This window comes from Phasianus colchicus, chromosome 1 (genome assembly GCF_987193195.1).
Source record: "Phasianus colchicus chromosome 1, bPhaCol1.hap1.1, whole genome shotgun sequence".
Classification (NCBI taxonomy): domain Eukaryota; kingdom Metazoa; phylum Chordata; class Aves; order Galliformes; family Phasianidae; genus Phasianus; species Phasianus colchicus.
In genome coordinates, this window is record NC_143436.1 from 31,230,670 (window position 1) to 31,243,748 (window position 13,079).

The 13,079-nt window shown below is 44.1% G+C and overlaps 1 protein-coding gene across 1 annotated transcript in view; it reads right to left on the minus strand.

Annotated features, from left to right (window-relative positions):
• The window catches only part of NELL2 (neural EGFL like 2), a 140,431-nt gene extending 127,746 nt beyond the window's left edge, over positions 1–12,685 (minus strand). Inside the window, exons 1-2 of the mRNA XM_031589561.2 lie at positions 12,273–12,685; positions 12,037–12,165 (exon numbers count right to left, since the gene is read on the minus strand). Of these exons, the coding sequence (XP_031445421.2) occupies positions 12,037–12,165; positions 12,273–12,327 (184 nt within the window). The 5' untranslated portion in view covers positions 12,328–12,685. The remainder of the gene's footprint in view (positions 1–12,036; positions 12,166–12,272) is intronic.
• Positions 12,686–13,079: the final 394 nt, after the last annotated feature.

The following is a 13,079-nucleotide window of genomic DNA, read 5'->3' on the forward strand; positions in this document are numbered from 1 at the left end:
TAGTGCTCCAGATAACAAATCTGTATTCTTAGCAGCAGACTAAAACTGCTGATTTGCTTAACAAACAATAGAGACCCCCACCGTGCAAAATTTTTACTAGAACACCTTCCACCAAACTGACAAAGAAAACATGAGTGTGCATTCCTGAACATTTCTGAAAGGAATATGAGTAATGTGTGCATCAGCACAGGGGAGATTGCCATCCAAAAGTATTATAAGGAATTTTTAAGTGCATATATGATACAGAAAACCACTTTTCCTTGCTCATGAGAAATACTACCTCCTTCATTGTAACGATGTCATCATGCAAGGCACTATCACCAAGAGAGAGTGCTATTCAGTGGGGACCTATTACACGATAACAATGTGACAAAGATAAAAGATGACTTCTGCTCATCATGGAAATCCTACCCATAGGAAAATTAAAATGTGTGCTGTACATTATGCATTGCCGCGGGTATTTATTATTGCAATGCTTTCTAGTGATTTATAGTTTCTGGGTTATCAATTATAAGCTGCAATAGTTTCTTTAATTACTACTTTTCCCTACGTTATACTCCACCATTACTATCAATTCATCTTTAAATTCTGAAGACTCAGTATTTACTGCCTTGTAGGTAGTACCAGGTGCTTCTAGTTACAAAGATACTGTTTAGGTTTTTCAGGTCCCATACCACTATAAAACCTATAATATTTGAACAAGAACACAGAAGTAGTGCAAAGTGGAATTCCTGTCTGCTTCCTCAATTTAAAGCAGGTTCCAGCTACATTTAAAAGGCAGCAGCTAGTATAGCTTTATAAATAGACATATATATATACATGCACACATTCACACCCCTTTAGGCACAGAGCAGCTTTCTAGAAGTTTTGAGAACACCTTGAAACCTGTAAAAGAAATGAAACCTGTCTTATTTTCCTTGCTGCTGCCATCTGTGGCATATGCACCTAGTTATGCTTGGCTGCATGCTGTCGTATGAGCACACTGTGTCAAAATGACCTAACAACAAACGAAAATATCACACCAGGTGATGCTGCTAACACTGGGACACAGGCTGAAGAGCACAAGAATATAATGCATCAACTTCCAGCCCTACTGGTACAATAATAAGGGCATGACACACACAAGAACTGCTAAGAAACTGCATTTACTTCCAGTCCTTAGCCATATTGCATGGGCAGAAATTGAAAAGTTACGCAAGTGATGCCAAGGGGTGGACAGGAGAAGGAAGCAGTGCTGTTAGCAAATGAAAAAAGCAGATTACCAAAGGTAAGCAAAGTCAGATGAATTAAAAATAAAGTACAACCCAACATCAGTAATAAACCACACAAGCAGATGATGCTGAACGTAGATCAATCCAAATGACAAGGCCTACCCTCCTCCCAGAAGATATGACACAATTCAGGCTTCTCAAATGTATCATACTCCAGTGGTGAACTTGGCCATGCAATGACAGGCTGTAAAACACCTGGGGCACACCTGAATTAGGATTATGCTTGGTGTAAACACTTCTGCATTCTCTGAGAAACACATCACACCTTTGCCTCGCTCAATCCTCGCAGTGGTCAACAAGACCTACTCATAGTCCCTGGTTCAGTCATTCTGACTCAACAGCTCCTTTCTTGTGACCCCTATGCTCCTCCCAAATGACCTGCCACCAGTAGCCATCATTTCACAGAACCTTTTAGGTTGGAAGGGACCTCCTCAGATCATCTAGTCCAACCCCAAGAGTTTGCAGGTGCCCTGGATGTTATTAGCTTTCTTCTATATGAAGAATCTAATGGTTTATCACTCTTTGCAATGGTTGGGAGCTCTCGCCCTCTACATCTGGTTTTCTGGGGTATAACTGTTTTCACACTCACTTTTGGGCTGATTGCCTTTGCCTCACTGAACTTCTAAGTGTTAAGGCGGAATTATTTTCATATAAGGCAATGGTAAGCTTACAAAAGCATTAATATGAGATCCATCTTTTTCCAAACCACCACAATGATGTGATCTGCATGGAAAACTGAATTCTGACAGAAGAATGGTCAACAGGCACCAACTTCAAGATTTCCAGAAAACCTGAACCTTCATCCCCATCAACAAGGCCAGCACAGCTTGCCAGGAAGAAGGAGCAAAGCCAGCAGTGGTAAAAAATTGCATCTGAAGCATGCCAGATACATCCAACAATGCTGTTGCTAGCCACAGGTCTCTGTCAGTGGCCTGAGCAAACAGCAGCAGATGGGAAGGGAAGACAGCAGACAGAGGAGAATTTGGGTTCCAGCAGGAACAAGGGGGAACACCAGCTGGCAGAGGGCGTAGTTGAGGGGAAGAGAAGGGCACCAGAGCCTTCAGTCTTCCTGGCATTCTCAGAAAAATCACCGCTATCCTAATGCCTGTTTTCATGCCAGGTAAAGGAAAGGTTAGAGGGAATTTAAACTGGGGATGCCAAGAAATACCACACACATAGCTCAGTTATGAGCAAGGCAGGCAAACAGAAAGTACATGAGGGATTCAAGCTGCAGCTCCCAGAGTTCCCAGGAAGCTGAAGAGGCTCAGAGTTCAGATTCTCCTGCAAAAAAATTTCCTTTTAAATCAGGTATTAGTGTAATCCATGCTTCTATGAATGCATCTGCTAGCTCCAGTGAACTAGCTACAGATTTTACAACACATGCACAGTTTATGAACTTGGTTGGGTGAAAATTACAAATGCTTCCAAATCCTGACTTCTTCACTCTTGTTGGTTTGTTTCAACCAAATACCATTAAAATATGCTCAAGTGCACCAAAGTACAGTTTGAGGGAGAAATGAAAGGCACCAGTTTGATTTTAATGAGAATTAGGTGTCAAACGCTGTATTGAGCCTTCGGAAATCTCTTCCTATGCTAGAACAACTCCACGAAAAACCCAGATTTCCAGAATTTAGATAAACATATGAGGTAATCCACTCCATCCTTAACATAGCAACTGAAAGTCACACAATGACTACTATATAGATAATGCTCCCTAGACATTTTCATTTAATACAATCTTCTACAAAAATCAAGAAAATGGATCTTCACCACCTCCTTCCCGTAGCTATTCCAGAATCTAAATTAGTTCACCGTGAATGTCTCCTTTTAACTGAAATCCTCCCTACTTATAATATCATTATATTACTCTTAACGCTACTTTTTTGAATACTAAATAATTCCTTCATTCTAAACCTCAGAGAATTTTCTAATACCAGACATTTATCACATAACACTTTTGTCATTGCTTGGACAAGCGGTACACATTCAGTTCTTTCAAAGTCTTCTTTTGTAAGCCAGCCCTTTTCACTGTATAATCAGGTTTTCTGTTATTCTCTTCACTCCCTGCAATTCACTGACTTTTTTTTTTTTTTTTTAAAGATACTGAGAGTGAATACAATATCCCAGACATAATCTCAGTGTTTGGGTTTTTTTTTTTTTTTAATAGAAATAAACCAAGCTCTCTTACTGGCATATGCTTTCGTTATATATGAAACACTAACAGTGTATGTAGAAATTCTTGAAAAAAAGCATTACTGAACAGGTCCAGATGTATTTCCTCAAGTTTATTCCACCTTGAACGAGTGCTGAACAAAGCAGGGGGCAGTTACAAGGGATACAAGCCAGAATGACAGGAAATCTGAGTTCCTTTGGGACAGCTTTGGCCCTACACAGCAGTGCATGTTTAAGGAGTCATTAAAACACAGATTATTGACCTGTAAACACAAAAGATTCTGCAGAATCTCTCTGGGTTTTTATGCAACTGTGTTTGGAGAGAGTCTGTCAGACTTCCAGCCATGGAATTGAGGCTAATATATCTCTCCTTTCTGTGACTCTTTGCAAAATAAACATTACGGATGTTACCATTGTCTAATTATCCTTACACGGCATTTATGCTGACAAAACAGTCTAAACATTACCCTAACAAAGTGAACAACTCCAAAAGTAGAGGTCTTTTTTCACACTACACTCTCTCTGCATTTTTAGAGAGGGAAATTGCCACTTAAATTCCACTAAAAGAGTTCTCAGTTATGGATCACTAGCAATATTGATTATAATGGCTCCTTTGGAAACATTACAGTCTATTGTAGCAGTGTTCTTGCTGCTGCAAATATGTTAATCAGCTGAAACCCTTTTGAACACTGTCTTCAGAATTCTCTTTCAGTTTGCTTGTCCTTCATACCATGCTCATTGCTTTAGCACCTTCCAATATGCAGAGATGGGAGTGGCATCTCCCAAGATGACAGTCATAGAACCACCAAGGTTTGAAAAGACCTCCATTATCTAGTCCAACTGTCCACTTACTACAAATATTTCCCCACTAAACCACAACCCTTATACAACATCTACACATTTCTTGAACACCTCCAGGGACAGTGACTCCACCACCTCCCTGGGCAGCCCATTCCAGTGCCTGATCACTGTTTCTGAAAAGAATTTTTTACTAATATCCAACCTGAACTTCCTCTGGCATAAATTGAACCCATTCCCTCTTATCTTATTGCTGTTATCTGGGAGAAGAGCCCAACCCCCACCTCGCCGTAACCTATTTTCAGGGCACTGTAGAAAGCAATAAGATCTCCCCTGAGCCACCTCCAGTCTATGCAGCTCCAGTTCTCTCAGCCACTCCCATAAGACTTGTACTACAGACCTCTGTTGACCTGAGCATTGACCAGCACACCCAGGTCCATTTCTTCCACACAGTCCTCCAGCCACTCTGCCCCAAGCCTGTAGTGCTCCCGAGACAAGATGGCACAACCCAGTTTTCCACACCCTCATTTCTCCCTGAAGTCATGAGGATCACACACCAAAATAAAGTATGCACCAAGAAGAGAAAAACAAAGAATTGCTTAACGTAACAAATAGTGAAAACAAAACAAAAAAAAAACCTATACAATTCTTGCATGCTGAAAATTGCTACAACTTTTTTTTCCACCCCAAACTGCTAAAACATTGAGACAGAGGTTATGCCAAAACAGATGGACAGAAAAAAAAGTACTGAAAAATAATCATTCATCCCCTCATTCTTCACTCCTGCTCAGCTCTGCTTTGGAAGTTAAGGTGAGAGAACACATCTGCTCTGTGGGTCTGCACCCTGGCACATGGCCAATCATGGCAAAATTCAGAACCTGAAGAATGACTACATGAAAGTGCAGCTTCCCATGGCTGCTATATATAATCACCTACTCTCATCCACTGGTTTTAAATAACTTACGAGCTCACTTTTGTGCCTCCCCAAAGATGCAGCAAAGTTAACCAATCTTAGAGGTATTTTTCGAAGGCAGCATCCACATACCCTGGAGAGCACAGGCTAGATGAACACAAGCAATAAAGGGAATGTAGGAAACCTAATTCCCAAGCAAAAAGTAGGGTTGTGTGAAAACGAGAAGATACAGACATTGAGAGTGATCTATGTGCAGGAACGTATGGGAAATGCTGCTGTCTTCTCTGAAACCTCACTAAAGAACACTGCTGCAATTATGGGTGGGAGGGGAAGCAAAAAACATTTAAAAAAAAAGAAAAAATCAACCTAGCTGGTGTCAGACCTTATTCTTGACTACAGAACTACATCACAGTAAAAGCAGTTACATAAGGGCTGCAAGAACTCATTATTCCATGTCATGGCCCCTTCAAGCCATGTTCATCTTCAGCTTTTAAGTGCAGAGAGCTGAGTCCTAGGATAACACCAGCCACAGCATGGGGATTGGACTTGTGATACATCAGAAATGGCCTGACTGTAAATGTAAAAACATGCAACCTCTACCTGTTATTAATGAGTATGAATTGCTTTGAGTGATACCGAACATCGAAACAAAGCAAAGTTACTCAGGTTAATTCAAGTAAACAAACTGTCACAGAAAAGGCACAGTTTTAGACAATTAGCACTGTCCCAATAGAAAACAGCCCCACAGGCTTCAACAGGTTGCAGGTATTAGAAGCAACCTGACTGTGAAGAACAGCAGGTCAACAGAGAAGCCCATGAGAACATACACAGTAAATTGGAAATTCCTCCAACAGGAATCAAATGCTTTGTCAAATGCATCGATAAATGTGCTCTCATCTCCCTGCAAATGCTGAAGTAGCAGGAGGGGTGAAGCTTTAACCATCCCATTAAACCCTTGCAACATTGTGGAATCCTGCTGCTTGGCAAAATACCCCAAGGGATCTGGGCAGGTAAGTCTCAGGGCTCACATCAGCAACTGTGTATTGGCTGTAGCTTCTTCCATAACCCATACTTTTAAGAACAGACCAAAAGGTGCCCAGAGTCCACATTAAAACACATGGCACAAGTACATCCACAAGAAAAAAAAAAAAAAGAAAAGAAAAGAAAAAAGAAAAAAGGCTATAGAGAAAATATTTAGTTTCTGCCTATTTCCCTTCTCCCCCAAAAACTCACTGTAGAAAAACAAAAAATACAAAGGGAAAAGAAAAAGAAAGTTTTACGTAAATTATCTTCTCTAGCAGTTGAAATCACATCTAGTAGAATGAAATCACTTCTACAGCCGTAGTTAAAACAGCTTTACTGCTCTACAATTAGATCTTCACAATGGTTCATATGCCCAGTACACATTCTCAGCAATACTATTTACTTCCAACTTACAGCCTTAAGACAGTTACAATCCTTAAGTGCTACAGGTCAAGTTATCAGTCATTCCTTAATGTAATTTTATATTGGCCGTGCACTAATGACTAATTGCAAGCTTTTCTCCAGAAACCTGAACTTGCAGTATAGCAGGTCCCCATTCACACCCCATTTCTCAGCCCTATCCCATGTGTACTAACATTACAAGCACCAGTCATAAATCAAAACTGCTGAAGCTTTGTGCTTCCAGTAACTTCCACATTATATTTTACAGAGAAGCCAGCTTGGCACTATTTAACTTGCAATGACAGTAAGCATATTTATGATTATTCAGCAGTTAAGAATGCATATGGTTAAGAAGTGGATAGCTAGATGATAGTTCTGTGTGGACATGGCACTAGGGAACACGGCTAAGTGACGGGACCTGGAAGATCAAGCTGATAGCTTGACTTGATTACACCTCCTTGCTAACAGTGCTGATGGTAAGCATCCAACTCTTCCCTCCAGGTAAAGGGAGTGCCTTCCAGCTGCAACTCCTACTCTGCAGCTCCAGCAGAAGCAGCCCAGTTTTCCATGGCTCTCTCCGTGACACCCATCCCAGCCCCACAGCGCAGTTGATCACAGCCTTGGTGGTGCCATACCACAATAGTTACTGCTTGCACAGCAGCAAAGAGGCGCAGAAGTGACTTGAGCACGTGCAAAAGATAGAAGGGGACAGAGGGCAACAGTGGGACAGCATATCCTGTTGTTCCAGCTACACCAAAACACAGACGTATCTCTAATTGCTTACGCCAGATATTGAAAGAAACTTCAGCACTTACTAAAATGAAAATATATTATCTCCGTTGTAACCAAAACTAAGTGCTGAGGGGCTTTCTTTGTCTCTTCAAAACATGCAGGGAATTTTAATTATCTACAGATAATCTTCATCTGGAGGACACACATTTTGAGGGTTCAATGATTCTGGGAAAGAAACCAGATTGCTCCAAGACAAGAAAGCTGCAGACAGGTACTCACAGCAGTGAGCTGTGCCAGCTGCCAGCAGCAGCATTCCCTCCCCCAGCTCTGTTAAGGCTCCTCTGGGAGATGATTCAGGTCTCTGGGACAGCTGGAGACAGGGTTTTGCAGGGGAATCTAATCCATGTCACTGTAGCCAGCCAGGCTAGTTGCTGAAGATGGCTGACTCTGCCATCAGCAGATTAGGGGATGTTCATATGATCTCTCGCATAGGGAAAGTTGTGGGGACAGTAACCTCTGGCTCCTGGGCAGCAGAAAGCAGCTGGGAACAGTAATATTTTCAGTAGGCTCAGCTGGAAACAGAAAAGAGCATCTGTCCATGGTTTCAATGACAGGTGGCAAGGAAAAAAAAAGTGTGTGAAGTGCATAGCTAACCCCAACCCTATTTCTATAATGAGAGAAAGTTTACTGACATCTTGCTTTAAAGCTTTATTTTTAGCTCTTTCATTTAGTAACGTTCAGAGATGGTATTACAGACCAGAACACAGTGATATTTCCAGAAATATATAAGGCATATTTATACCTAACAATAATGTCTTGCTGTCATTTTTACAGAGTGGGCTAATGATTCAGTCATGCAGCAATATCTAAAATCATTCACACCATGAGGAGGTGCATTTTAGCACTGCACTTTTCACTTCATCAGCAGTTTGTACCAGCAAGACCCAATTCAAACAGCAGCAGCACTGAGTCCTTCCATGCATCACTCTGACAGATTAAGTCATTCTTTCAGTGTTTTAAAGCACATTATAATCCGCAATATGTTGCCTCTAGGACTGTCCCTCCTCATCAGAAATATCTAAACAGTGCTTGTAACCATATCAATAGTTCTATAACCTAACCGGTGAAGAAAAATCACATCTTTTGAATGATTTCTGAGCTACACCTTCAGATACACAAGCTCCCACATTTTCATGACCATCATGCCCTTTTTACATTTTCCTTAAATAAAACTTCCTGTGCTTGCAACCATCTGATTGCACTGCTCTGCCCACGCTTCTCTGAGGAGCACATACACCTTTGATGTGCATATATTCTCTTTACACATTGCTTTGCTCCCATTTTCACTTTATGTGCCTATTTTCACTTGATTTACTGTGTACCTTCTCTACTTTCTGCTGCTCCTGGTGGTGGTGGTAGAAAAATAGCTCCAGTACTGCATGAGACAAAAGTCCTATGCATAGTATTGACTCTTAACTGTAAAGCAGCTAGTTCCAGTGGACCAAAAGCATTGCCAAAACATCATAACAACACAGAGTCCAAAGAGAGGAGGGAAATTCACAAAGCAGAGAGCCAGGAGATCTAGTTACCTGCGCAACCCATAGTTAGATTCTCACATTTGATAGCACTATTTCCTATTGCAAGTTGAAGCACCCAGTGTCACCGGGACTTGGCACATGCTGGAGGTCACACTGATGCTCAGCCCAGACAACACTGAGGGGCCAAACGTCTGACACATCCAAAACCCTTTGTTGCTGACACCTGCACCTCTTCAAGTGTGCATGCAAGACTTGAATATGCAATGAGGGCTCTCACAGCAATATGAACTTTGTATTTGAATGGAAAAATGGCAACATTTACTTCCATCTCCACTTATCACCTCAAACTGTATTAATGTGATATATTTATGAGGAAAGAGTAACAATTAGTAATCCTCGAAAAGGAATTCAAAGCCTTCTTCAAATACATTTTACCCACTCCTTTGATTTGGGCTTTATCGTAAACGCCGTCCTGATTTTGCAAAGTGAAAACCAAGGTATTGAGAATTTCACTGGCTTGCAGAAACAGACATCACCAGAGGAGGTGGTGGTATAGATTTGACTTCTGTGCTCTGACCAGAAGAGCAGTCATTTTCCTCTCAACATATTTTGACATCATAATATCTGCTGTTGGCTAGGAAGTGCTGGCAGATGTTCATACCTAACAACAATAACATTTTGGAAGACTTCGTCCTGCTTTCTATTCATAATTGTAAAATGTTCCAGTGTAGCTTATGGGAAGATACAATTACTTTGTAAATCACTCTCCTACAGAAAAATAAAATAAAGTACCCACTGCTGTGCAGATTATAACAGCATTCTGGTGCTGCCAACCCATACAGCCAAGTAGCATCAGGCACTTAGATAACTTTACAATGTGCAAATCCCCGTTGTGCATCTTTGAGTTACCTGTTGACAACACAGCCTGCCACTTTTGTAATCTTTCTAAAATAAAGAGCAGATTTTGGCTTTCAGCATGTGTTAAGTATATGTAAAGCTTTATAATAGTTAGGAACATGCTCTGTCAAAAAGGCTAACATGTATGTTGTACAAGAAAGTGTTCGTCTTCTAACAAAAGAAACCAAAAGGAAAAAAGACACATTCAAAGCTTAAAATTATCTGTCAATGAACTAACTCTATGTCATCCGTTTCTTTTTTTTCCCCCCAAGATCATTTGGGTTATCAAAGCTTTAGCTGGAATAAGGAAAAAAAACAGGCAAAAATAAATTTGAAATCACCAAGAACATATTTCCAGTTCACACACTGCAAATACATATGTTAAGAGGTGTGCATTGCAGCAATGCTCCTACAGTGTCAGCTCCAAGAACAAAAACGACTACACAGACCAGTGGTCTGGTGGAGTAGGGCAGCATTTGTATTTCTAAAGGCAAGTCAGAAAAAAGAACATTTATCTGCCTTGTTAGGATCCTGCTTTGTATAAGGATATCAGCAGTCCAGTGCAGTAACAGAAATCTATTCAGTCCTACAGGGCACTGAAGGATGCTGGGCGCCTTCAGCCACCATCAGATCAAGGTTTTGTCCACTTTACCTCCTGATTCCTCTCAGGGAAAGAAGGGGTTTGTGTGAAAACTTAGTCTTGCCTGCTTTTGCCACAACTAAATTGGCAACCTACTTGGGAGCTGCATACACTCATACTTACAAAAAAAAAAAAAAAAAAAAAAAAAAAAAAGAGGAAAAAGCTTATAAAAAATTCTTCAGGAACCAACAGTCATTTTATCCCAAGGTTGGGATAACACACAACAAGAAGAGTTCCTCTTACAGAGCTCTAATAATATCAAGGCTGAAGTCATCGGGAGCTTTGGTTCCCCCACTGTAAAATGAGGGGGTCCTCAACTCCCCTACCGTACCCTAAAAATTAGGGCTCTTTTAGGATGGGCAGCACACACCACACAAATGCACCGCTGTGCTGAGCAGCCTCCTCTCACAGAAGGCAGTTCCGAGGCTGCAAGCCCACTGCTGACGTTCATAACAGCAGCTTATGCGGGTGCTGCCGAACGCACACAGCCACGCACCTCCACATCCGTGTCCACAGTGACACACACTGGCTGCGCACGGAAGGACACAGAGAGCCTCGAAAGGAAGAAAAAGAAAAGAAAGCCTTTGGCAACTATTAGCTTCTGATAAATTATCTCATTAATGCAAACATGAAAAAGAAATTCTCTTTCCAGATCTTATCTCCCTTTAATTATAACTCTTCTATGGGAGGAGCAGCCTCTTGCCTGTTGCACCAGGAATTGTTGCAGATGAGTGCTGAGCTCTGATGTGACACCAGGAGCCAACGCCAAGTCTCTCTGTTTTAAAACTACAGCTGATGCAGGGATTGCTTTTGCTCCACCAGGAGCTGTGCTCCTTGCTCTTCTTTAGCCATGTTTCTCATGAGCATTTCATCATCTTTCACTTGTTCCTAGAGGCTATTTTTTGGCTTTTTTTTTTTTCCCCTAAAGATGGAGGTTTTTCCTGAAAACATTCTCAACTCCAGCTTCATTTAAGGCATCAGTACATTATTAAAGTGGACACTGAAAATGAATGAGCATAGGTATCATAACCTCTGCCAATAAATCCAATGTCCACTGAATTATTTCCCAGATCTATGTGCATTACATTATAGGGAAGCTTAAGTATCTCGGAAGAAACCTCCTGACTGTATTTTGAATGCTGGAACAAGAGCACCTCATTATTTCTATACCCAACAGAAGAAAGAATAACCACAAGCACTACAAGAAGCCCAAACTCAGCCTTTGTTTCTCACGATGTGTACAGCACTGACGCTCACAGGGGCCACTTTGCCCTGGTGAAGCCACAATTTTTATTTCCAGCCATCTGCCTCTCTCCTCCGGGGCACTTCCAGCTCAGCATTCTGCTCGATTCACGTGAAACTTTCAGGGAGTGCTGCCTGCGCTGGAACTGGGGGATGTTCAGTGCTTCCCAAGTAAAGCAGAAGAGTGGGTGGTGCCATTATTCATCGCTGCACCCCACGACTCACAAAACAAGCCATCTGCCATCCCCGTTCCTGCTGTACTTTAATTAAGCGTCACCCAGTTAAAGGAAGAAAAAATAAAAATAAAAAAAAAGGAATATACAGAAAAAAGGAGGGAAAGCGGGGCTGGGGGTATGGAGCAGAGGACCGGCAGGAGGGGAGCGGTGCACCAGAGCCGCGGGGCCGTACCTGAGAAGAGGAAAGCTTTGCTCCCGTTGTGCAGCCCCGGCACCTGGCGCACGCCCGCCGCGGAGCCCGGCAGCCCCAGCTCGGACAGCACGTCGATCTGCAGCGAGGGGTCCACGCCGAAGCCTACGACTGACCCAGAGAGTGCCGTTAACCCTCCCGTCGCCTCCGCAACTTTCCGCCGGGACCCGGCGGCGGCCGAACCCCGCACCGCCCGCCGCCGCCCGGCCGCCGCCTACCTGGCCCCAGGCAGAGGAGAAGGCAAAGCGTGCCTAAGCCGCAGCCGGACTCCATGGTACAGCGATGCGCTCAGTCCATAGTCCCCCTCCTCCGGCTGCTGCGGGTGAAAAACCTCCGGGGCAGAGGCTGGACGCCTCCCCGCCTCTCACCGGGAGGAGCGGACCCCCCGCCGCCCCGCAGCGCGCATCACGCCGGGCGCACACAAAGGCGAGGGCGGGGGGCCGGGCGGGCAGCGCAGCCCCGCGCCGCCGGGCAGACAATGACCGGGCTCCCGCCGCTCTGCGAGAGCGGCCGTCGCTACTGGGAGGCGGTGCCCGAGCCTCGCAGCTCCCGCCCCGCCGCCGGGCGCAGCCCCTCGGCCGCGAACCGCAGCCTCCCCACGGCTCCCGCGGGAGCGCCGCTCTCCTCGCCGCCGTCCGGCGGGGACGCGGAGCCGGCGGGAGGGGCTCCCGTTTATCCGCGGCCTCGGGAGCCGCCCACCGCCCCCACCGGGCCGGGCCGGGCCGAGGGCGGCGCCGCTTCACCCCGCGGAGCCCTGCTGATCGGGGGCGGCGGGGGGCGGCCGGAGGGAGACCCTCGGGGCGCTCCCGTGCTGCCGCCCCGCTTTGTTTTCTCCTGCCCGGGCCGGAATACCACCTCTGTCCCATCTCGACGTGACACCGTCCGGGCGGAGGGGAAAGATAAATTCGGGGATAGGGAGAAGGAAACCGGACGTGTGCGGAGGTTGGCGGGGATCGCGGTCTGCGGAGGTTCTCCCCGTCTCTGCAGGACGCTTTCGCGTTGCCCTGCAGAGGTCCCGTCCGGAG